Below are 23,847 nucleotides of genomic sequence, written 5' to 3' on the forward strand. Positions count from 1 at the left end.
CCTATTCGACTATTCCTAGTAGTATCTTTCTTAGAGTAATGTCAGCTCAGGCTAGGATAGGGATTTTCATCAATGGAGGGAACATTTTCTCGTTGTTTGTATATCATCTAAATAGTTATAAAAAATTTTGAACAAAATTAACAACATAGATTAATACAAAATATATCACTCCACAAACATGAAAAACCAAATTCAACTTCTATAATTTGCAACAAAAATAACAAATTAAACTGAAAATAGTTATGGCACATTCACAACTATATTTGTTATTTTTGTTACAACTTGTAGAAGTTTAATTTAAACTTGCATGTTTGTGGAGTGATATATTTCATATTAATCTATGTTGCCAATTTTTTTCATATTTTTTATGACTATTTAGGTGACATGCACGAAACGAGAAGATATCCCCTCGAGGGATGAATTCACTTTCCCGCTCAGGCTATTAGTGCCAGAAAGAAAAGTTAGAATCGACCTTCGTTTCAGATTATAAGAACTTCTAACATTGACCACGTTTATATATATGTTAATAAATCTAAAAATATATGTGTATCAAGATTCATTAACATATACTCCCTCCGTTTCTAAATATTTGACACCGTTGACTTTTTTAAATGTTCGTCTTATTTAAAAAATTTAAGTAATTATTAATTCTTTTCATATCATTTGATTCATTATTAAATATACTACTACTACTCAAGTTTTTGAATAATATTCACAAACGCTCTTGAATAAGACGAACGGTCAAATATGTTTAAAAAAATCTATGGCGTCAAATATTTAGGGACGGATAGAGTATATGAATATGGACAACAATTCATCCATTCGTTATTTAAGAGGAGAGGAAATTAAAATTTTGAGAAATCTGCATGAGTCACTACCGGATGATTAATTATTTTTTTAGAAATAGATTAATTTAATTTGTAAAACGCAGACACTCACAACGCACACGCACTCACCCCTATGAACGCATGCACGCAAACCCTACCCCTACCCCTATGAGCATCTTCGAAGACTGGGCCAGCAAATCTTCCTTGAGAGATTGACGAAGGCCTACCACTGAAGCACAACACTGTTAAATCCTGAAAAAATCACTCCCATGGGAGTCGAACCCAGGACCTCAGGTGCTACTGAGGCTCTTGTAACCACTAGTGTGCACACCGCTTGATTGATTGATAATCTCTTTCGGCTACCTCCATAGGAACGACACAATTAAGAGGTTTGACGTTGAGTCATAAATTTTTTTTCATCACCCAAATTTAGGTAGTGTTTGAGATAATTAAGATGAAGATGAAATTAGCGTATGCAAAACGAGAATATAATTAGCGTACGATTAATTTGAGTTTTTGATTATTATAGACTTGGAAAATATATTTGTTATAAAAAGTTTTTTTTAAAAAAAACAACATGTGTAACAAAAACCGTGATAAAATCATCTCCCTAATAAGAAGTACAGTAATAATAGGGACATAATAACAATAAAAAAGGTTGTCTCCCAAAAACGGCTAATCCCTAGTTTCGAAATTTCCAAACCCCTAGCGCTGGGGGCGGCGGCGATGGCGGCGGAGCCGCGTGGGTCGCTTCGCCGGCGGCGGGGGAGTGCGGCAAGGGCGGCCAGCCCGAGTGGCTATCGCATCTACGACCGCATCGTGGCGATGAAGCTACATACCCCAGGCTCACACTCACCACCGCCGCTGAGAGCAAGTTCAATAGTATAGCCCACTACTAGCTCCAATTTATCTATAGCCGATCTAATAGCTAATTCATATAATAGTTGCTTACTATACTATTAACATATGGTCCCACCTATCATACACACATTGTGTCTTGGAGTCCGTGCTGCAGCTGGCTGCAAATCAGTAACCCGCTACTCTTCTCTATCATCTTTTATCTCATTAAAATATGTTTATAGCTGGCTAATAGCTCACTATTGTACCTGCTCTGAGCGCGACAACCTTGCGGCCTTCGTCAAGGTCCAAGCACGAGTTCTGGCTCTCTCCCCACCACCAGCAGCAGGCAATCCTATCGATTACTACTACTTGATTTGGGGAAAATAAAATAAAATCAAATCGGACAGTGCTGTGATGAAATCCGATTCGATCCGATCGTGTTAGGAATCCGAAACGCTCTCGCATTGGGAGTCCATCGCGGACTGCGCGACACGATTCGATCCACTGCCTACATATACGATGTGCGTGGTTCCAATTACCCCCTTTATTTGCTCAGATCGATTGATTGACACACACATAGCACATAGCTGCAGCTTGTCTCTACAATCATGTCGCCGCTTGTGCGTCTCGCCAAGATGGCCTCTCTCGATGTTGTCCTGCGTTCAGATTGCGTCGTGCTATAGCTAGCTAGCTTGCATGTATGGAACTGCATGTTCTTGTTTTCTACTATCTGATGATCAAATGCAGCAAATCTTGTTCCCCTTTTGTAATTCGAGCACACCATTATATGTAATTCAGCCCTGAATTTGTGTGCTGCAGGTTGATCAGTCCACATCAAAACTAGACCAACTTGAGAAGAACACCAGCAAATAAGGTGGAAGCATGACAAGACAAGGCAGCACATCGGTGGCAGTACTGCCGGTGACGATGAGCCCCGCCATGGCAGCTAGAAGCGAGCTTCTCCGGTCGGCATTTGGCGAAGCGTCTCCTTCGCTTGGACGGTTCATTGTTAACCCTCACAGATACAGCTACAGGTGGTGGCACATGTTCCTGATCATGCTGGTGTTGTACTCGGCATGGGCATCGCCGTTTGAGCTGTCCATGGAGAAGGCAGCCTCCATTGCTCTTGTTGTCATTAGGCCCAGTGGTCGATGTCTTCTTCGCCATCGACATTGCCATATCCTTCTTCGTCACGTACCGTGACACCTCCACTTGCCTCCTCATAACTGACCGCAGGAAGATCACAACTAGGTGATGATCCCTCACTCTATGCTACTCACGCGTGCCTCTCCATGGATTTTCTTTTTGTTTCTGTCAGAGTTCTGATTTGTTAATATGCATGGACTGAACTATTAGGTACCTAAAATGGCCATGTTTCACTCTGGATGTGGCCTCGACGATTCCTTTACAAATAATCTACCAGCTTGTCACTGGCAAAAGACAAGGACTATGGGGGCTCCTCAATCTTCTCCGTCACTGGCGACTACGGTGTGCCAGCAAGCTCTTTGCAAGGTACATACCAACGCATATAGTAGAGTTGATAACATGGTTCATCAATTGCTTAATTGCTTATATGGACAATAACAGAACAGTATGTTGTATGCATATGTGTTTCAGTTGTTGATATGGAATTCTGAATCTTGCAGGGTGGAGAAGGACGTCAGATTCAGCTATTTGTGGACTAGGCTTATCAAGCTCCTCTGTGTAAGACTATACTGTTCGACATTGTCACAGACACATGACATCTTGGCAATTGTTCATTCCTACCTAGTATGCTTGTGCTCACCTTCTGCATATGGATGCAGGTGACACTGTTTGCGTTGCACTTTGCCGCTTGCATCTACCTATGGATGGTATTCAACTACAAGATCAAGGAGCTTACATGGATAGGCAACCAGATCCATAGCTTTGAGGACCGGAGCATGTGGTTTTGCTACACCTGTGCAGTGTACTGGTCCATCACCACGCTTGCCACGGTCGGCTATGGCGACCTGCATGCCACCAACATCGGCGAGATGCTGTTCAGCATAGCCTTCATGCTCTTCAACATGGGCCTCACATCCTACATCATCGGCAACATCACCAACCTCGTTGTTCGTGAAATCTCCAACACCTTCAAGATGGTAAGCTACCTGCATACCTTGCACATGTTCTTTTTCTTCAGCAACTTAAGCTCACTTTAGTGATCGATCGTGGCTTGTTCAGAGGGACATGGTGCAGCGGGTGTCGGAGTTCGGGAGCATGAACCGGCTGCCAGAGGTGATGAGGGAGCAAATGTTGGCCAACGGGCAGCTCAGGTTCAGGACAGAGGAGCAGCTGCAGCATGAGGTGCTTTAAGAGTTGCCCAAGGCTGTGCGGTCGGGAGTCATGAAGCACCTATTCAAGAGTGCTGTCGAGAGTTGCTACCTGTTCCAGGGAGTCTTCGTCAACCTCATTCTGTAGCTGGTAATGCCATTCACTGCTAAATGGAGTAGCAAATGCTTTGAATAACTCTGCATGTACCAATGGACTGACTGATTAACGAAATAAATTCAGGTCACGGAGATGAAAGCAGAATTCTTTTCCCCAAGGCAAATGTTATCCTGGAGAATGAAACCTCGACGGACTGTTATATCATCATCTCCGGCAAAGTGGTAAGAACATCCCCCATATGTTGTTCATTCTCTTTAGTGTTCATGATCTGATAGGGAAGTCATTTGACTAATTGTATCTCTCTTTCATTTTTCCCCTGTATCAGGAGGCATTGACAACCCTTGCAGATGGGACAGAGAAGGTACTTTATATAAACTCACTTATTGTTCTCAAGATACTGAAGTTCTAAAGCTTGAAATATCTCTGACGAAATTGTATGCCCTTTTAGCATGTGAAGAGAATAGGACCTCGGGGCATGGTAGGGGAAATCGGAGTGATGTTCAGCATTCCACAGCCATTCACCATCCGGAGCAGGAGGCTCACCTAGGTTGTCTGCATAAGCCACATCCATCTGCTCCAGGCTGTCCGGCCTAACACCGCAGATGGGTGCATCGTGTTCTCCAATTTTATTCTGGTATCCGATTTTGTGGAAGTATGTAATGTAAATCATGTTGCAATATGTTCTTTTTTTTCATACACTCACTTAACTCTGGAACATACCTTTTTTTTCCAGTACCTTGAGTCTCTGAAGGTGCAAACAAAGGAAGTGGCTTTTGTCAGCGGTCATCTTTAGAATGGAAACTCCACGGTTTTGGGAAGGGCAACCGAGGTTGCTGTAGATGAATCAAAAGAGGCCGCTCACAAAATGTTACCGTGCAAAGAACCCAAACGGGTGGTTATTCATGAGCAACTTCCCAACGAGACTGGCACAACACTGCATCCTTCGCCGGGGAAGCTCGTCTTACTCCCAGATTCGATGCAAGAACTGATGAAACTTTCAGGTATGTGAACGATGATGTGTGTGCATAAATATTATTGTTACCAGATGTTTAGACGGAGCAACATATTGACGATATGTTTTCATTGTGGAAACCCCATTGTGCAGAAAAGAAATTTGGAAAGGCCGCGAGAGGGATCCTCACTGTGGAAGGCGCCGAGGTGGAGGACATTGATGTGATAAGAGATGGCGACCACCTGTTCTTTAGTTTGTAGGATATGCCATATGCTGTGGCAGATTGTAAATGTATATGATATGAGCATTTATGTCCTTTCCTCTCTTCATTCTTCTTGCACTTTGTAAAGATTTTTTTTAAAAAAATTGAGAGACTCAAAGAAAATTTTCCTTGAGGGAACACGCTCAATATGTTTCGCAGAAGAATGAAGTGAGTTTCACATAATCAAGACATGATTCTGACTGATTTTTATGGATCCTGCAAACAATCTTCAGTAGGATAGGGACTAGTACTAAATTAGTATAAAAGTACCTTTAAGAGCTCCCGAACGCATGAATTTTACAGGATTTCCAGATTTGAGTTCGTCCATTTCCTCTGAAATTCCTGGAAAATTCCTTCATTTCAAAGGAGGTCAAAAAAATAATGGAGCTAATGAACGTGTAGAAACTAGTTAGATTAATATACTATGTCAAGGGCATAGTAATAAAAAAATGCCAAACATTTGCTTTTCTGCTTTCTACTACCAACCAAACATTTCCTGTAGCAAAAAAAAATCCAAATGTCATAATACATTTTCTGAACATATGAATTTTATAGGATTTTTATAAAAAAAACATCTCATTTTCTTTGCATTTCCAAAGGAGGCATAAACACATAATGAGCCCAATGGATGTGAAGAACCTAAAATATACAAATTTAGATCAACACCCTTGTCCAGATTTATAATAACGGAATTGCTAAACTTCAGTCGACAGAAAACCTACCTCCAAATCTTGCAATTTTTGGTTCACTGGATGTGCTTCGCGATTCGTGCTCCAGCTGTTTCTTCTCCAACTCCGATGAACTCCTCTTCTTCTCCGGCACCCGCGACAACCCAAATTCCGGCGAAGGACCGACAAATTAGGGTCCCGGGGTGGGATGAGGTGGGAAGGGTGGGAGGGGGAGGGGGAAGAAAGGGGAGTTTGCCGGGCTTAGAGGGATGGCCGGGGGAGGCGGCAGCCCGGCGGTGGGCGGCGGATCGGGTGTGTGGCGAGGCGGCGGCGACGGTGGCGCCAGAGCCGCGGGGTTGGAGGACGGTGGTGGGCCGGCGTTGGTGGTGGGGGCATCTCGCCGCTGACGGCTCGAGGAGGAAGGAGGGGGGGAGGAGGGAGGGAGAGGGGGAGGAGGCTGGCCGGAGGGGGCCTCGCCGGCGCCGTTGACGCCCTCCGGCCAGTCGGCGAGGCGGGCGGCGGCGGGGGATCGCGCGAGGGATGGGAGGAGCAGTGGCGGCGCGATCTGGACGGAGAAGGAGGAGAGGAGTTAGAGTTAAGGGGTTTGCACGAATCTTGAAGCATATCTAATGGTCTAAAATTTGAAAGATAGGAGGTGAAATTTTCTGTCAACAGATATATAGACAATCCCTTATAATAGTGTCTAATCCATTTCTAGCTTGCTATATTTTGCAATTGAGTGAATACATGAGTATATTTTGCTATACAGATAGTTGTCAGATGTTTGTGAAAAAACAAAGAGGGTCCAAATGCCAAATGTTTTAATCAATTTTACCATTCTAGAAGGGCTTTAGAGGAAAAAAGTCCGATCCCTTAAAACCCTCCCTTGCTGCTATGCCTCATTGCCTCCTCACCGCGCCGCAACCATGGCCGCCACCGCCGCCGCCGCCGCCGCGGCGCCTCCCGCCGACCCGCCGGACTCCTCCCCGGCCGCTTCCTCCCCTCCGCGGCCCAGCCCGGAGGAGCTGGTCGCCCGTGCAGTGGCCCCCGTCAAGCCCGCCTTCCTCCGCCCGCCCCCTGTCCGCGACGCCCCCAAGGATGAGGGCAAGGCCAACGGCGGCGGCGCGGTGGTCGCGGAGAAGAAGTCCAAGCGCCAGCTCAAGCGCGAGCGCAAGCAGGTATAGCCGTCGTTCGCGGTGGACGCGAAGGTGGTTTTTGCTTTTAATGCTCCGGGAGTGCTTGTTGGAATGCTCATGTGCATTTTTTCCCCTGCATTTGGATGTCATTTCTGCTGTGTGCTGTATCTGTTCCATACAATCTTACTAAGCGAATTTGAGACATGCATATTTTGAGATCTTATAGTTTGTAGTAGCTATGGGAAATGACTGTTGATTCAGAATCAAGAACTACATACTGAAGATACATGTAATACTTAAAAAATCCAGAAGCCCCATAAGGAATCAGGGATTTATGTTCTATTTAATTTGCCATTTATGTTCTATTTAGGGCTCTGTGCTCACCATGCCTCTTCTCATGCTTGATCATAGTGTAAATTAGTGCTGTTTGATATTCCAATGGTTTTTTCTGGTATCTGTGTTACTCCAGTACTAGTAAAGACTACATATTGAGTTTTGCATCATCTTTCTTTCACGAAATTGTCCAGAGCTGTCCCTGTTTCATACTTCCAGTTCCATGCAATTTGCTCGAACTTTGGTTATAAATGTATGAAATTGCAATTTGCTTGAACTTTGATTGTAAATGTACATGTGCATGATGCTTTGTAATCCACTCAATGTGCCGATGCTCAACAAAATTTTGTTATACTGTGCAGGAACAGAAATCTTCATCACATCTTTGTATCGAAGTAGGGAAAAGTGGAAATGTGAGCTCTTGCAAATATGGTGATTCTTGCCGTTTCAGCCATGACATAGATGCCTATTTGGCTCAGGTACTGTTTTATTGTGTTGTTTTCCCTGAACTTTCTTAGGCATGGCTTATATCTTTGTTATTTTCTGTGCACAGAAACCAGCTGACCTTGAGGGCACGTGCCCATTTACCAATCTGGACCAGTTGTGTCCATATGGACTAACTTGTCGATTTTTGGGTACACATAAGGACATCCATGCAGCTTCTGGAAATCTTTCAGAGAAACATGAGATAAATGCTTTAAACAAAGACATTCAAAAGCTCTTATGGAAGAACAAATATAAGTTCCCCAAGGCCAGTGCACAGATCAAGCTTCTTGGTCTTAAGGTATATAACTCCCAAATTCTGGTTGCGTATCTATCTGATATACCATTTTCTCGTTTCTGTTAATTTGCTCCAATATTCGATCTGTCGTGCATAACTCAATTTTGTTGGATTATGGATTTACTTTCATGGAGTTAAATTTGAAGGTTAATTGGATCCATGCCACTGCAATTTTGACAAATTAAAAAAATGCCACTACTATTCATCATATCGGCTCCATGCCACTGAAAAATTCTAAAATTGGAACCATGCCACTCCCGTCGCTTTTCCCGTCCTCCTCCCTCATGCCGTCCTCATCCCGTCGTCGCCACCACACCACGTCGGCCTCGCCTTCTCCCTGCCGGCGAGGGCCGCCGCCGCCGCTGCTCCTCCCCGTCCTCTCCCCGCACGGACCGTGCCGCCGCTGCTACTCCCGCTCCGGAGAGCAACCAGCCGGAGGAGAGCTCCAGATCTGGCGCCGCCGGCACCGCCGACGAGGTCTGCCGCGGCTGCTCCTCCCCGTCCTCGTCACGCGCACCGTGCCGCCGCTGCTACTCCCGCTCTGGAGAGCAACCAGCCGGCGAGCAGCGTCGCGGGGATCCCCGTCTCCTCCTCTAGATCCGACGCCGCGGGCACCACCGACGAGGGCCGCCGCCGCCGCCGCCGCCGCTCCTCCCCATGCTCTTGTCATCGTCGCCGCCGCGGCCATCTCTGGTGAGCACCTCGGGATCCCTGTCTCCTCCAAATCCGGCGCCGCCGGCATCGCCGACGAGGGCCGCTGCCGCTGCTCCTCCCCTATGCTCTTGTTGTTGTCGCCCGCGGCTCCTCGGCCTCGCCACCAAGCTCACCAACGATTCCTCCTGCTCCGATCTCCTCCGTTGTTCCCCGTCCTCGGGAACGGCAGCGCTGCGTACCTCCTCCGCGGCACGCCGCCGCCGCCGCCGACGATGACGCCCCGGTGCCCCGTCCACATCAAGAGCTGTTCGTCACCGGCGCAGCGTGTTCAGGGAGTTCCGCGACGCGGCACCATCTCCCGAAACGCTCGACGCCGACGCCACCGACGACGACTACCTCGGGGAGCTTGACTTCGAAGACGAGGATGGATTCGACGCCGACTCTTTCCTTGCCGCAGACGTCCTGTCCAGCGCCACCATACATCCATACATAAGAAGCCTCATGGTGCTCAAGTTTCGTGTTCCGGCAAGGCCGGCTCAACACCGGCCAAGCAATGAAGCGGCATGGTGATGAGAGTGATTGGTGGATGTGCCCTGCTCAATTGCCGTGAGAGAGGATGAGGAGGGGAAGGGAAACGCCGTGAGAGAGGAGACGGAAAAAGGGACGGGAGTGGCATGGTTTCAATTTTAGAAATTTCCAGTGGCATGTAGCCAATATGATGAATAGTAGTGGCATTTTTTTAATTTATCAAAGTTGCAGTGGCATGGATCCAATTAACCCTTTAAAGAAACACGGTTACCAAATACATATGGTAGCCCTTAGTTCTATAGCCGTGAAGAAATTATGGTTGTAGGTAATTGTGATGCATCTCCAATCACAATGTATCTCTAACTAGGGAAACTTGATGCTTGAACTGGCATGGGTGCTCCTTTGCAGCAAATTAGTGCATTGCACACTTGCACTGCAAACATTCTGATGCATCAATGCCTGAAATTTATTCTTTCCACATACAATTATTGCTGAAATTTGTAAAACTGAGTTACTATGTTATTTTTCAGAACAAATTATATGGTAGCAAATAATAACAATTACTATCATGTCCAACGAATGGTGTGGAAAAATGGAACACCTTAAGTATTATGCTTTGCATTTCTAAACTTGCTCTTTGTAATTGTTGATTTGTCATGGAGGAAATATATTGTGGTTGCTTCTTGTTTGAACTGGTGCCAACTGCAATTCAGCGAGGACTCTGAGTTGTTTGTATGCTACTCCTGAGTACTGTTTTATGTATCTGCCAAAAAACATTTTCGCTAGTGTCTTAATAAGTGTATATTTGGTGGTGGCAAAAACGGTAGAAGATGTGTTGTGTTGGGAAGCCAATGGAGCCTGTTTAATAGTTAATGAAAAGCCTGGTTGTACTTATAAATGCATATAACAGAATTGATCATGTACTACCCCTATCTATGTTTTCCAGGCAGATTTTTGAATAATCATGTCCATCAATAGGGCTTATTTTGTATCCCAATGCAAAAGTGTGTTGTTTCCTCTGTATCCCTAATAAATATTTATCTTTACCTTGTATTCTATAATTCATTTGATGTAGCACTTGGATAGTGATAGAATAATTAGGGGGCAACCTAGTCATTGTAATGCCTTCTTGGTTTGTGTTCAACATGAAAATTGTTAGAATTTCAATGGTTACTCTCATTGAGAAGAGGATGGCACTCGAGATTCAATGGTTACTCTCATTGAGAAGAGGATGGCACTCGAGATGGGACAATTTTCTGGTTTTCTTCATTCACAAAACATAAAAGCCATGTCCAGCCATGTCCTCCCAAAGAGGATTGGATACATATTTATAGCTGCTTGTAGCAGCCATGCTAGTCTAAGAGGGTGCTGTCCTAGAGCATCCCAACAAACTGTCCTAGAGCATCTCAACAAACTGTCCTAGAGCATCTCAACAAACTGCTGTCCTAACTGCTGTCCTAGAGCATCCAAACTGAAAGTAGAGATGCTGTCCTAGAAAGCTAAAAAGCAGGAAAAGGCACCACAAGACCAAGACCAACCAGCCAAGACTTATTCCTACAAAAATATTCCATGCTAAGTTGTATAGATGGAGTATGCTACAGCTGTTTGTTAGGTTATTGTGTTGCAGTATGTGCCCTCTGAGCTTCAGTTGGCTGATTTCTTCACAAATGAGCAGAGCAGAGCTCTGCACAATTTCTTCCTTCCACCATTCTGTTCCTTTTTATGCTCCTTCTGTGTTTTCTATATTTGGCCTGGAGCCCTCATGTTGAATACAAGTGCTATTCATAGCCCTTTTCAATAGTTAGTATTTAGTATTCAGCAAATACGGATAAGATCCTGGAAATAATTGATTTCGTGTGATGGCAACTGCTCACTTGGTAGGTCATAGCTCTCTTGGTTTAGATATTTCATATCATACAAGGGCAGTTCATATTGCACTTGAATTATTAGGATGTATGTCGATGTATCTGCTGAGACACGAGGTGCAGTTTAGAATGTTCCATTTGCTAATATTGAATTTTTGGGGTCTATTTGATATACTTTGTAATACAGGAAGTCATTAAGAGCAAACCGGATGCTGCAAATGATGATAAGAAGGTTAATCATGATAATCTAGACGGGAATGATGATGAAAATAAAGAACCTCTTTGCAATCCTCCTGTAAATGCGGAATGTGATTCTACTTTGTGTGAAGAATTGGATAGATCAGAGGGAGAACCTTTGATTGATAACTCAATTCCATGTGTTGAACCAAGGCCAACAAAGAAGTCAAAGGTTGAAAGTGATGAAATTGACAAACATGGAGCGGGTTTGTTCTTGAACTTTAAGATTGCCATTTTCAATGCATCTGTTACTCTTATTTTGAATTGATGTGTTGACCTTTTTTGGAACATTATGGTTTAGGTACTCTCAACACTAACACAGAATCTGAAGATCCTAATTTGAGTAATGGATTGGAACCCTCAAATAACGCAAGTTCTTGTAGAACTGACCTAATCACAACACCTCATTTACGTGAAAAGAAGATAATAGATTTTCGGGAGAAGTTGTACCTTGCTCCCTTGACTACTGTCGGGAATCTGCCTTTTCGGAGACTCTGCAAAACCTTGGGAGCTGATATTACTTGTGGAGAAATGGCCATGTGCACAAATCTTTTACAGGTTAAAAAACTAAATAAATTACCTCTGGCCCTGTTTCATTGCATGTTTTTCCTGTTTCTGATTGCATGTTTCTTACTCCTATTGCAAAAAGTTGAACCAAAGCAAAGTTAAGTTAATATATCTGTTTGACATTCTTCATGAGACACTTTATTATTGATATATTTCATGTAGGGACAAGCTTCAGAGTGGGCTTTGCTGCGACGGCATTCATCAGAGGATTTGTTTGGGGTGCAAATTTGTGGAGCCTATCCAGATACAGTAGCACGAACCGTTGAACTTGTGGATAACGAATGTTCAGTTGATTTCATAGACATAAATATGGGGTGCCCAATTGATATTGTTGTCAACAAAGGTGCTGGATCATCATTGCTAACAAAACCTATGAGGATCAAAAGTATTGTACAAGCAGCATCCACTGTTACTGAAAAACCTTTAACTGTTAAGGTAATGGTGCAGTAGCTCAGTTATACTCTGTTAGGAGCTAATTAGCACTTGAGGACAAAAGTTCTGGTGATTTCATCCAGATGTCGATCTGCCAATGCATTGTCACATTTATGGTCAACAGGGTTGAACTAGAATCAGAGCTTTGAAAAACCAAATATTTTACATGTGTAGCGTACTTTTTGGAAGGAAAACTATCTATGGGTGGACTTAGCCTGCTTGAACATTTTATGTCTCATGATCGGTAATCAATGCAAAGTTTAATTAGAGAGAAGGTACATGGGGAGGGGGCTGCTAAGACATGTATGACATATTAAAATGGAAATAAACACTGCTTTGCTCATATTGATCTCTGTTGCTTGATTCCAGGTAAGAACTGCTTTCTTTGAGGGAAGGAACCGTGCTGATTCTATAGTTTCCGACATCTATGACTGGGGTGCGTCAGCCATAACAGTACATGGTCGATCCCGGCAACAGCGCTACAGCAAACTTGCTGATTGGGATTATATTTACCAGTGTGCCCAGAAAGCCCCTGACCAGTTGCATGTCGTTGGAAATGGTGATGTATTCTCTTTTACTGACTGGAACAAACATGTTTCAGGCTGCTCTAAAATATCGACATGCATGATTGCTCGAGGTGCACTCATAAAGGTTAGTTTGGTGCTGCAGTATATGTACTTTAACATCTATCATGAGAAAAATGCTATAATTGCTAGCTGTAATGTCAGGCTTTTGTTCCCTCAAGTTCATGTCTGCTAATTTTGTGCTAATGCATGGTTTTATTTTTCACCTGACAGCCTTGGATATTTACTGAGGTTAAAGAACAAAGGCACTGGGATATTACATCTGGCGAGAGATTCAATATTCTTAAAGATTTTGTGAGTTTTGGTCTGGAACACTGGGGTTCCGATTCCAAAGGTAGGTTCTCTCTATTGCCAGATATTGGCTCAGATTATGAGTTTTGTGAGGCCTGGAATGCGATAATATCTGCTCATCATCGAGTTACAGTTTTTTTTTCTTGCTGCACTGAAATGCTCGGCATGAAATCAAATTGATTTCGAAAGGGTTGTCTTGATCATCAAATTATCATGTGTATTTTCAGGTGTTGAAACAACACGCTATTTTTTACTAGAATGGCTAAGCTACACCTGCCGCTACATACCGGTTGGCCTGTTGGATGTGATCCCGCAACGTTTGAACTGGAGGCCCCCAAGCTACTGTGGCCGTGATGATCTTGAAACCCTAATGATCTCTGATTCAGCAGCTGACTGGGTAAGCTGTCCTCGTTCTGAGTGTTGGATGGTTTCTATCTTTTACTAGCTATCACAAGCTGATAATATATATCTTGTCTAATGTACGTACAGATCAGGATCTCAGAGATGTTGCTTGGCAAAGTTCCAGAAGGGTTTACGTTTACACCCAAGCACAAATCCAATGCTTATGATCGAGCTGAAAACGGCTAACACCATTCATCTCTCTTCAAAGCTTGTGCCCAGCCTTGGAGCTCCATGCTGCCTGATAATGTTTACTTGAACCGGCGGTGTAGGGGAGCAGCATGATTTTGCTTCACCCAAACGACACAATTCATGTTTATTTAAACATAGAGAGCTGCTACTAGTAATATGTGATGAGGGAGTTACCGTGACAAGGGATTATGACTCCCTTGGACCGCCAAAAGAAAAAATCCGCTTCATTTCTGAAGGAATTTTTATTTCGGTGAAAATTCTGTTCCCTCTATCCCCAATGAGGACTTTCGTATGCACGCGAAGTTTTCTAAATAGTTTCTGCTGTTATGTTGGGCTGGTTTGGTTTGAGGCCTAAATTAGACTTACCAATATTTAGTAATTTTAATAGTGTTTAGTGTCCATTTGGTTTGAAGCCAAATTTTGGCATGTCTAAGAAAATAGGTCATTTCAATAGTGAACTTAGGCTATTTTGGTTTCAATCCAAACACAACTTTGCCTTATCAAAATTAGTCATGCCAAAAATTACTAAAATTTGGCACTGACAAAATTTGGTAAGGCCTATTTAGGCTACAAACCAAACCAACTCGTTATATTGCCTCAGTGTTGCGCCATCGTGCTGATCTTGTCGAAACTAGGCTTTTTTATTTTTTTGAACCTTTTTGATTTTAAAAATAAATATTTTCAAAAATTATTTCTAAAATCTGAACTGTCAGCCTGCTTGGCGTGACAACAATACTGACACGCCACCTGTAGCGGCCGTGTACATTTTTAGAGTACATTTGATTCCAAGCATTGCACTTCCTATCTTTAACCAGATTTGTTACTCAAAAAAAAAAACTTGTTCCGATCGTAAATATATATTTTAATGTTAAGGAATATAATTCAGTCATACAGTACCTATATTCTGCTGTTTTGCTAATTGGGCCTCCATTTGCCGCCGCCGTGCAGCCCAGGCCCAGCCGCTCTGCCGCCTTAATAAATTAAGCAGAGGAGGAGGAGTGGAGGACCAAGTGATCGAAGCGGTAGCCGCCGAGTGAGAGTGACGCGTCGCGACGCCATGGCAGAAGACTTCGGCGCCTTCATGGAGAGGTTCGTGCTGCCGCCGCCGCCGCCGCCGTCGTCGCAGCAACTCCCCCTGCACGGCCTCACCTTCGCCATCAAGGACATGTACTGTACTACTCATGCTCGCTCAAATGAAGAACGGCGGCGACGACGACGACTCACTGTTTGATTTGGTTTGGTTAATTCGCAGCTTCGACATCGCCGGCCGCGTCACCGGGTTCGGCAACCCGGACTGGGCGAGGACCCACGCGCCCGCCGCCGCCACCTCCCCCGTCGTCCTCGCCGCGCTCGCCGCCGGCGCCACCAGCCTCGGCACCACCATCATGGACGAGATGGCATACAGGTAGGTCAGGGGTATATATATAAGAAATCCAAGAATTAATCCGATTGAATTTCTTGGCCGCAACAACGCAGCATCTATGGCGAGAACGCGCACTACGGCACGCCGGCCAACCCGTGCGCCCCCGGCAGAGTCCCCGGCGGATCCTCCAGTGGCTCCGCCGTCGCCGTCGCCGCCAACCTCGTCGACTTCTCCCTCGGCACCGACACCGGCGGCAGCGTCAGGGTGCCCGCTGCCTACTGCGGCATCTTCGGCCTCCGCACCTCCCATGGCCTCGTTTCCGCTCAAAACGTCATCCCCATGGCACAAATGTTTGATACTGTTGGTAATTATTATTACTATTCACTTCCGTTTCCCTCTTACCATTAATTGATTAATGTCTTCTACTGCATCTATATACTTGTATAATTTGTTGGTCAAATTTACACACTTGATTTTACTGCATAATTATGCTGGTCAAATTATAGCACAATCACAGGGAGGAGCAAACAAGCAACTGTTAATGACAACTATTCAGAGTGGTGCTGATTGATGAGTTTTTCTGATTTCTTCATGCAATTGTTGCTTATGCAATTGGCCTAGTTCCTATATATCATCGTTATAGATTGAATCTATGTGTTTTCTTCTTTTTTTTCAAATTGGATATCATTACGAGGGAAAATAACCTCGAGTATTTTTATTTATCGTTTTTAGACTAAGTGGTTTTGAGCCTGTTGGTAGAGACTGGAGATGTGAATCATTTCCATTATCTGAAAAACCCTATTGTTTATGCAGGTTGGTTTGCCAGAGATCTATCTACGTTGTCTCGTGTAACCAAAGTGTTGTTGCCACTTCCTGATGACACTGTCAAGCACCCAACTCATGTCACAATTCCCATGGACTGTTTCCAAATCTTAGGGTCTCCTGATGACCATACATATCAAATCGTCAATGCTTCAGTAGCCAAGAAATTTGGTAGTGAGTAATACCAAATCGTCTATTGACTCATGTTGTAGCTTACAATTATAAAATTCTTGCTTTCTACCATACATCTTGTCTGATGGGGATTTCACAGGTCACGCAATAGACAATGCCAACCTTGGAGACTTCGTCTCTGACAATGTTCCAAGCATAGGGAAGTTCATTGCTGACTTCTCTGAAAGCGAACTACCTTCCGTGCCAGCTCTGTCTGTCATTTCACATGTCATGTTCAGCCTTCTGAGGTCTCACTTACAACTTATTCAATCAAGATATCTTTATCTATACTACTATAAAAGACAAAATGTTTTACAAATAAGCTCCTGATATTTTTATGTAATAGTCTAATGTTTGTTTGAATAAAGTGAGTAACTTATATTCAAATAAGCATAAGCAACGCAAAGTATGGACATTTTACCAATGGCAAAGCATGAGCATTTTGCTAGTGTAGTAACATTTCTCTAAGGTAACCAGTAATGCTGCTGGTAATACTCTGTATTTATTTAAGGTTATACCATGCCAAACAGTTTTAATTGGAATTCTACTGTTACTCTGGTGCACCAACCATCTTGTTCATAATTCAGGCAGATAAATCTGATAATTGTTAGCGGCATATCCGTTGTCTAGTGATAAGATTTGTACTAGTTCACTAGCCAGAGTTGCAATATAGGACGGGGAGTCAGGGAGATCAAATAAAACACTAAAACTGTGTGCATTTCAGGTCTCAGTTCAAAGCAAACCATGCAGAGTGGGTTAACTCTGTAAAACCTAACCTAGGCCCTGGATTACGAGAGAACATACATGGGGCCGTTGCATCAGGGGATGATGAACCCCTGGAGGAATTTCTAGCCGTAAGGGCCGAATTCAAGTCTGCACTTGCTGCTCTTCTCAAGGTAACTGAACTGAAAGAATGACTTCCTCCTGCATTCTTCTGCAGGCAATATTTATTTATTTTTAATTTTGTGTGTGTTTGCTAGTACTCCATTCATTCCAAATTGATCTACATATTTCATAGGTACACTAAGACCAAGAAAAGCTAATAACTCTCTCATACTATATTTACTCTAGCAACAAACTCTATGCATGCACCATCCCCACTATTTCCTAGCCAATAGCAAATCAGGATATTGCATGTGGGTTATAAATACTTGTATGCATGGATGCATGCATCAATGTCCATTTACTCCAATGCACAAATAATGAATAGACTTGATGAATGAACACAAATATGTAGATCATTTAGGAATAACCTCAAAAAATACTATATGTAGATTAATTTGGAATGGAGGGAGTATCAGATTAGGTGTTCCTAGATCAGTTCTTATCCCTTTACCCTGTTTGTTCATAGGATCATGGAATCCTTGCGATTCCTACGGTTCCTGGCCCTCCACCAATGGTGGGCATTCAGGCGCAGGCTGCTCCTCTGGATAATTACCAAGCAAGAGCATTTTCCCTTCTCGACATCGCTGTAGTATCCGGGTTTTGCCAGGTACTTGATCTATCAATTTCTGATTAGTTCCACCTTTGAGTAGTGTTTTTATGTTTTTAATTTTAGAAAATGTGAGTAGTGTTCTTGATGTGTTGTGCGTATGTGCTGCAGGTGAGTATTCCACTGGGCAAGCGCAATGGTCTTCCTGTGTCAGTTTCGCTGGTGGCACGACATGGCGCAGACCATTTCCTCCTCAATGTGGCTGAGGAGCTGTACCAGACGCTCATAGACGAAGCCGCTAAAGCTTGGGCCTCCTGAATCCTGCCCGATTTCATCTGTATGTACCTACTAATACAAAGTCTAAACACGTATTATATTGCATACATGGAATAATGGAAATGGGGTGATACAATCCACCCAATGTAAACTTGCATACGCATATACACATGTACTAGTTTATACCTCACTTTGCTACGAGATACATGGTTGAATGTATGTTATACATTATTGAAATGATAAATGTATATGTTTAAATGATGTAAAAATGATGTGGAGATGATGAATAAAATCTTGCATGCCCAACTATTGCATGTCCTAAACCCTTGAAATAAGATGTGAGTTTCTTTAAGCAATCTCTGATGCACGTTCCTGCTTATGAAAAAACATTTTAAGATGTGATTTTGTAATGGCAATAGGTGAAGGCCAGTTCTTTTTCTGTTATATTGATCGGAATGCATATTCTGTGCTATCACCGACAGAATGGATGTGTAAACCTACAATTCTACAAACCTATTCTTGATTATTGTTCGGAGCAATAAACCTCATCATGGAAATTTTTTGGAATCGCGGAGATTGTGGCTTTTGGGACTATCAAGCCTTTTCTTGTCTTGTGCCATTAACAGTGAAAATGTTACTCTCTCTATATTTTCAAGTAACTATTAGCGCCTATTATTGTTATTTCAACTTTAACTTTAATATGTTTAGAATATGAACGGAAGTCATACATACTTATGGCTAATAATTTATAGTTCTCTTTTTATTATAAAGGTTGTTAAAGTGTGAAAATGGATTGTGCTCTATACGTTTTACCAATAACAACGTTTTTTATTTTCTTAAAAAGGAGAGAATAGTAATTATTTAACATTCGAGTTGGGCCACATGGATGTTGTCATCTTTTGTAAAGATAATCCCTTATATGCCACTGAAAATTGGCCTGATCCCTTATATGCCACTGAAAATTGGCTCTTCCCTTATATGCCATTGGTCCAAATTTGCACACCCTCTCATGCCACTACCATCAGTTGACTGTGTATTGACCGTTAACTTTCAAGTAACAAAGACATATTTGTCCTCTCTGAGTTGTTAGGCATGCCCTATACTCAGAAAGGTAAATGCGTCATTTTTCTTTGAGAATTAACGGTCAACACACGGTCAACTGACAGGAGTGTCATGAGAGGGTGTGCAAATTTGGATCAATGTCATATAAGGGAAGAGCCAATTTTCAATGGCATATAAGGGATCAGACTAATTTTCAGTGGCATATAAGGGATTCTCTCTTTTTTATATTTTGAAATTATATTTCAGTTCATTTAAATTCATCTACAAAAAAATTTATAAACGTAAGAGCTTTGGCGTGAATCAGAATAATATGCCAGAGTCTAAGCCCACACAAAGACGGACATAGCCGTAAAAAAGGAGTGCGCTATTTAGGAGCAAACATATCCATGAAAAGAAAAGAAACAGGAATGCTAGGGGACGGGATACCGTCCCCCCAACGGGATAACCAGCTAGCATCATCAGCGACTGGCAAGAGACTGTGAGAAGAAGCATCGATGGAAGCCGGCGGCAGGCTCGACCCCGTTCTTCTCTCCGCCATCCACGCGGACCATGCCCCCTCCGTCGGGCCCGTCTTCCTCGCCGGCTCCTCGACGAGGTCCACTTCTACGGCCTCCACGACCAACTCCCTCGCCACCCTCTCCCCTCCACTCCTCCTCGGCTTCTCCGCCTCTCTCGCCTCCATGCTCTCCTTGCCCTCCGAGCCCTTTCCCACCACCAGCCGGCAGTCCCTAGAGAGAGGAGGGGCGGCGGTGGTGGTAGCCGGATTCGGGGGAGGAAGGGACGCTGGTGGTAGGAGCCGGATCTGGGAGAGAGAGCAGCGGCGGTGGCCGGAGCCGGGGGAGGGAGCAACGGCGGTGGTCGGAGCTAGGAATGGAGGGCCGCTGGGGCGGCAGTGGTCATCGGCGTCGTCGTCGGGTATGTATCGTGTGATACTGATAGGTATTACCTGATACCTCGCAACTATCACCTTCTATGTGCTAAGAATCACATTATACTTGATAGGTATCATCTGATACCTTGCAAGTATCACCTTCTATGTGGCAAAAGAATCACATGATACCTGATAGGTATCACCTGATATCTGACAAGTATCACCTGAAACGTAGTAGAATCGTCTGATACCTGATTAGTATCACCTGATACTAGACCTGATACCTAACCGATATTATCCCGTTCGAAAATAGGATTCCGTTATATAGCAGCTCTCAAAAGAAAAGGCCAAAACGTGACGTATATGCCATGTGTGGTGCTTGCATTGTATTACATTTAAGAAATAAATAAATAAAATAATCCAGTGGGATTTATATACGATTGATCTGTTTTTTATCTTCTTTTATAATAGAGATAAAATTTACTTGGTTTAAATAGTCGAGGATACAATATATCTGGTTTTACTACGAGAGAGTGACAAAAGTCAGGTTGGAGCCTAGATAGAATTTACTTTCCTCAATCACTAGCCCCACCGCGATGGACAGCGTCCAGCCCAGCCCAGCCCAGCCCAGCCCAGCTTCGATGCTAACAAGACGAGTAGATTAGCCGAGGTGACGCGGCAGAGAGAGACAGAGCTCGAGCTCGAGCTCGACATGGCGATGGCGGGAGGAGGAGGAGACTACGGCGCCTTCATGGAGAGGTTCGTGCTGCCGCCGCCGCCATCGCAGCAACTCCCTCTCCACGGCCTCACCTTCGCCATCAAGGACATGTACGGATTGCTCGCTCTCGCTTGCCCCAAACGGAGCACGGCGCGCGGCGACTCACTGTCTTGTTAATTCGCAGCTTCGACATCGCCGGCCGCGTCACCGGGTTCGGCAACCCGGACTGGGCGAGGACCCACGCGCCCGCCGCCGCCACCTCCCCCGTCGTCCTCGCCGCGCTCGCCGCCGGCGCCACCAGCCTCGGCACCACCATCATGGACGAGATGGCATACAGGTAGTTACCCACTGCAACCCCCATGCTCTTTTTCAGAAGGTTATCCTTTGTTAGATTATTGAATACTCGTTCTTGAACACCAGCCACAGAAAGAAAAAAAAAGACTCTGATTTTTAGAGGCACTTTAAACTTTCCAAATCTTCTTGGAAGGATAAGCTAAGTCTTGCATTTTTAATGCCCTGTAGAAGGATTTGACAGTTTCCAGATTAATTTATCTTTCAGATTATTCAGTACAATCGACTCAACTTTCTGTTGAAAATTTATCTCCATGCTTTTAATTAAGTTGTCACCCATAACAATTCTCGTGAACTTTGTTTCTAAAAAAAAAAAGAATTATCCTGAACTTAAAGCCAATCCCACCCCTCTTTTGTCACTTTGGCAACTGTAACATGTTTGGTGAAGGTACTGTTATAAACGAAAGGATATTGCTCAGCTATTGGTTTCCTACCAAGCCAACTATCCCCCCAAAATAAATTTGTTTTCCCCATTTCCAATACTTATGTAACAAAATTTGTAAAAGGTTGGTTGTCACAAAATTTGTGGGTCTTAACTCTTATGAGCTAGGATTGGTTTGTTGTTGGCAGCATCAATGGGGAGAACACGCACTACGGCACGCCGACCAACCCTTGCGCGCCTGGGAGAGTCCCCGGAGGATCCTCCAGTGGGTCAGCCGTCGCCGTCGCCGCCAACCTCGTCGACTTCTCCCTCGGCACCGACACCGGCGGCAGCGTCAGGGTGCCTGCTGCCTACTGCGGCATCTTCGGCCTCCGCCCTTCCCATGGGTTGGTTTCTGCAGAGAATGTCATCCCCATGGCGCAAATGTTTGATACTGTTGGTAATTATTCACTTATTATCTCCTCCATTTCCCTTTTAGTATTAATTACTACTGGATATGTATTATTTCTGTTCAAATTAAACTCTTAATGTTAGTGCATAATGTTGGTCAAATTACTGCAGCACAGTTACAATCAGGTGAAAACAAAGACCTGTTAATCAGTATTAACTACTACCGAGAGTGGTGCTGATTGATGAGTTTCTGATTTATTCGTGCAATTGGTCATGCAGGGTGGTTTGCCAGAGATTTATCTACGTTGTCTCGTGTAACCAAAGTGCTGTTGCCACTGCCTGATGACACTGTCAAGCAACCTACTCAAGTCACAGTTCCTATGGACTGTTTCCAGATCTTAGGCTCTCTCGACGACCGCACCTATCAAATCATCAATGCTTCGGTAGCAAAGAGATTTGATAGTGAGTAGTACTATCTACGCACTCATGTTGTTCTAGCTTAGAGCTCTAGAATTCTTGCTTTCTACCATACACCTTGTCTGATGGGGTTCTTCCTTTGTTTTCACAGGTCAGATAATAGACAATAGGAACCTTGGAGATTTCATCTCTGACAATGTTCCAAGCATAGGAAAGTTCATCGCTGACTTCTCTGAAAGCGAACTCCCTTCTGTGCCAGCTCTATCCGTCATTTCACATGTCATGCGAGGCCTTCAAAGGTTTCACTTACAGCTTATTCAGGATATCTAGTAATATTGCTTTAAGGTTTGAAGTAATACTGCTAGCTACTGACTACTGTACACCATACCATATAGTTTAATTGGTATTATAATATTCTTTTAGTACACCAATCATCTTATTCATAATGGTGGTAGAAAAATCCAATAATTGTCAGCGGCATCTAGTGATACGATTTGTACTCGCTCACTAGCCAGAGTTGCATATGTAGGACAAGGTCTGGGAGATAAAACTGTAAATTAATCCATTAAAACTATGTGTACTTCAGGTCCCAGTTCAAAGCAAACCATGCAGAGTGGGTCAACACTGTAAAACCAAACCTAGGCCCTGGATTACGGGAGCGAATACTGGAGGCCATTGCATCTGGGGATAATGAACCCCTGGAGGATTTCCAAGCTATAAGGGCTGAATTCAAGTCTGCACTTGCTGCTCTTCTGAAGGTAACTGAAAGAATGATTTCCTCCTGCATTCTTCTGCAGCCAATGATTTTCTGGTGATTTATGTCAATTATCAGATAAGTTGTTTCCAGCTCTCTCTTAGCCATTTGCTTGTTTATTCATAGGATCATGGAATCCTTGCAATCCCTACAGTTCCTGGCCCTCCACCCAAGGTGGGCATGGAAGCTGCTCCGCTGGAAAATTTCCGAGCAAGGGCATTTTCACTTCTCTCCATAGCTGGATTATCCGGGTTTTGCCAGGTAGAACTAGCTAGCAAGTTAATCTATCTTTTCTTATTAATTCTACCTTGACAATGGTTGGGGTGACTAGCGTTTTTTTGATGTGTTCTGCCTATGTGCTGCAGGTGAGTATTCCGCTGGGCACACGCAATGGTCTTCCTGTGTCAGTTTCGCTCGTGGCGCGACATGGTGCAGACCATTTCCTCCTCAATGTGGCTGAGGAGCTGTATCAGACACTCATAGACGAAGCCACCAAAGCTTGGTCCTCCTGAATCCTGCCTGATTTCATCCGTATATGCCTAATACACAGTCAAAACACATATTTCATATGGAAATGGTGTGATACAGATTCTACATTAGACTTCCATGTAATGAACATTTGCATATGCATGGATGTTTGCACTGCACAGACAAAAAGTTCTTTGGAATAAAACCTGTTGTTTACCAATGAGGTTGATTGTTTTATTTTTGCTGTTCTTTCTCAAATGTTTCCATGTCCTTTGGAATAATTTCTACGATTGCTTGTTTTTTGTTTGTACTTTGTAACCCTTCCCGGAGGCAAACTCTTATAATTTTATACTGTTATTTCAATTATTGATTGCTCAAAAATTGTATGCTTGTAATGAATTAATGAATTA

The 23,847-nt window shown here is 43.7% G+C and overlaps 3 protein-coding genes and 2 pseudogenes across 3 annotated transcripts; all 5 read left to right on the plus strand.

Moving 5' to 3' along the window:
* The first annotated feature begins 2,549 nt into the window (after positions 1 to 2,549).
* On the plus strand, positions 2,550 to 5,291 carry LOC127770129 (potassium channel KAT4-like; annotated as a pseudogene).
* A 1,580-nt stretch (positions 5,292 to 6,871) lies between these two features.
* LOC127769577 (tRNA-dihydrouridine(47) synthase [NAD(P)(+)]-like) lies at positions 6,872 to 14,272 on the plus strand. The gene is made up of 10 exons (XM_052295173.1): positions 6,872 to 7,139; positions 7,793 to 7,909; positions 7,984 to 8,214; positions 11,446 to 11,701; positions 11,797 to 12,053; positions 12,225 to 12,497; positions 12,864 to 13,145; positions 13,292 to 13,412; positions 13,597 to 13,766; positions 13,859 to 14,272. Exons 1-10 carry the CDS (start codon positions 6,888 to 6,890, stop codon positions 13,955 to 13,957), a joined length of 2,058 nt encoding a protein of 685 aa, XP_052151133.1. The 5' UTR covers positions 6,872 to 6,887; the 3' UTR covers positions 13,958 to 14,272.
* LOC127769582 (uncharacterized) lies at positions 8,227 to 11,437 on the plus strand (annotated as a pseudogene).
* Positions 14,273 to 14,974: 702 nt separating the features above from the next.
* LOC127769579 (amidase 1-like) lies at positions 14,975 to 18,222 on the plus strand. Its single transcript, XM_052295175.1, has 8 exons — positions 14,975 to 15,127; positions 15,213 to 15,365; positions 15,437 to 15,687; positions 16,137 to 16,319; positions 16,417 to 16,564; positions 17,041 to 17,212; positions 17,668 to 17,808; positions 17,920 to 18,222. Exons 1-8 carry the CDS (start codon positions 15,018 to 15,020, stop codon positions 18,064 to 18,066), a joined length of 1,305 nt encoding a protein of 434 aa, XP_052151135.1. The 5' UTR covers positions 14,975 to 15,017; the 3' UTR covers positions 18,067 to 18,222.
* Positions 18,223 to 20,619: 2,397 nt separating this feature from the next.
* Positions 20,620 to 23,803, plus strand: LOC127769578 (amidase 1). The gene is made up of 8 exons (XM_052295174.1): positions 20,620 to 20,785; positions 20,860 to 21,012; positions 21,597 to 21,847; positions 22,078 to 22,260; positions 22,367 to 22,514; positions 22,802 to 22,973; positions 23,096 to 23,230; positions 23,335 to 23,803. Exons 1-8 carry the CDS (start codon positions 20,670 to 20,672, stop codon positions 23,479 to 23,481), a joined length of 1,305 nt encoding a protein of 434 aa, XP_052151134.1. The 5' UTR covers positions 20,620 to 20,669; the 3' UTR covers positions 23,482 to 23,803.
* The last annotated feature ends 44 nt before the right edge of the window (positions 23,804 to 23,847 follow it).

Source organism: Oryza glaberrima, chromosome 4 (assembly GCF_000147395.1).
Source record: "Oryza glaberrima chromosome 4, OglaRS2, whole genome shotgun sequence".
In the NCBI taxonomy this organism is placed as follows: Eukaryota; Viridiplantae; Streptophyta; class Magnoliopsida; order Poales; family Poaceae; genus Oryza; species Oryza glaberrima.

Excerpts from the sequence above, each read along its gene's own strand:
- LOC127769577 (XM_052295173.1), top strand. The coding sequence starts at position 6,888 with ATGGCCGCCACCGCCGCCGCCGCCGCCGCGGCGCCTCCCGCCGACCCG. Across the intron at positions 12,498-12,863 it reads AAAAACCTTTAACTGTTAAG|GTAAGAACTGCTTTCTTTGA; the intron begins GTAATGGTGCAG and ends GCTTGATTCCAG. Across the intron at positions 13,413-13,596 it reads CTGGGGTTCCGATTCCAAAG|GTGTTGAAACAACACGCTAT; the intron begins GTAGGTTCTCTC and ends GTGTATTTTCAG.
- LOC127769578 (XM_052295174.1), top strand. The coding sequence starts at position 20,670 with ATGGCGATGGCGGGAGGAGGAGGAGACTACGGCGCCTTCATGGAGAGG. Across the intron at positions 21,848-22,077 it reads GCAAATGTTTGATACTGTTG|GGTGGTTTGCCAGAGATTTA; the intron begins GTAATTATTCAC and ends TTGGTCATGCAG. Across the intron at positions 22,974-23,095 it reads CACTTGCTGCTCTTCTGAAG|GATCATGGAATCCTTGCAAT; the intron begins GTAACTGAAAGA and ends GTTTATTCATAG.
- LOC127769579 (XM_052295175.1), top strand. The coding sequence starts at position 15,018 with ATGGCAGAAGACTTCGGCGCCTTCATGGAGAGGTTCGTGCTGCCGCCG. Across the intron at positions 16,320-16,416 it reads AGTAGCCAAGAAATTTGGTA|GTCACGCAATAGACAATGCC; the intron begins GTGAGTAATACC and ends GGGATTTCACAG. Across the intron at positions 16,565-17,040 it reads GTCATGTTCAGCCTTCTGAG|GTCTCAGTTCAAAGCAAACC; the intron begins GTCTCACTTACA and ends TGTGCATTTCAG.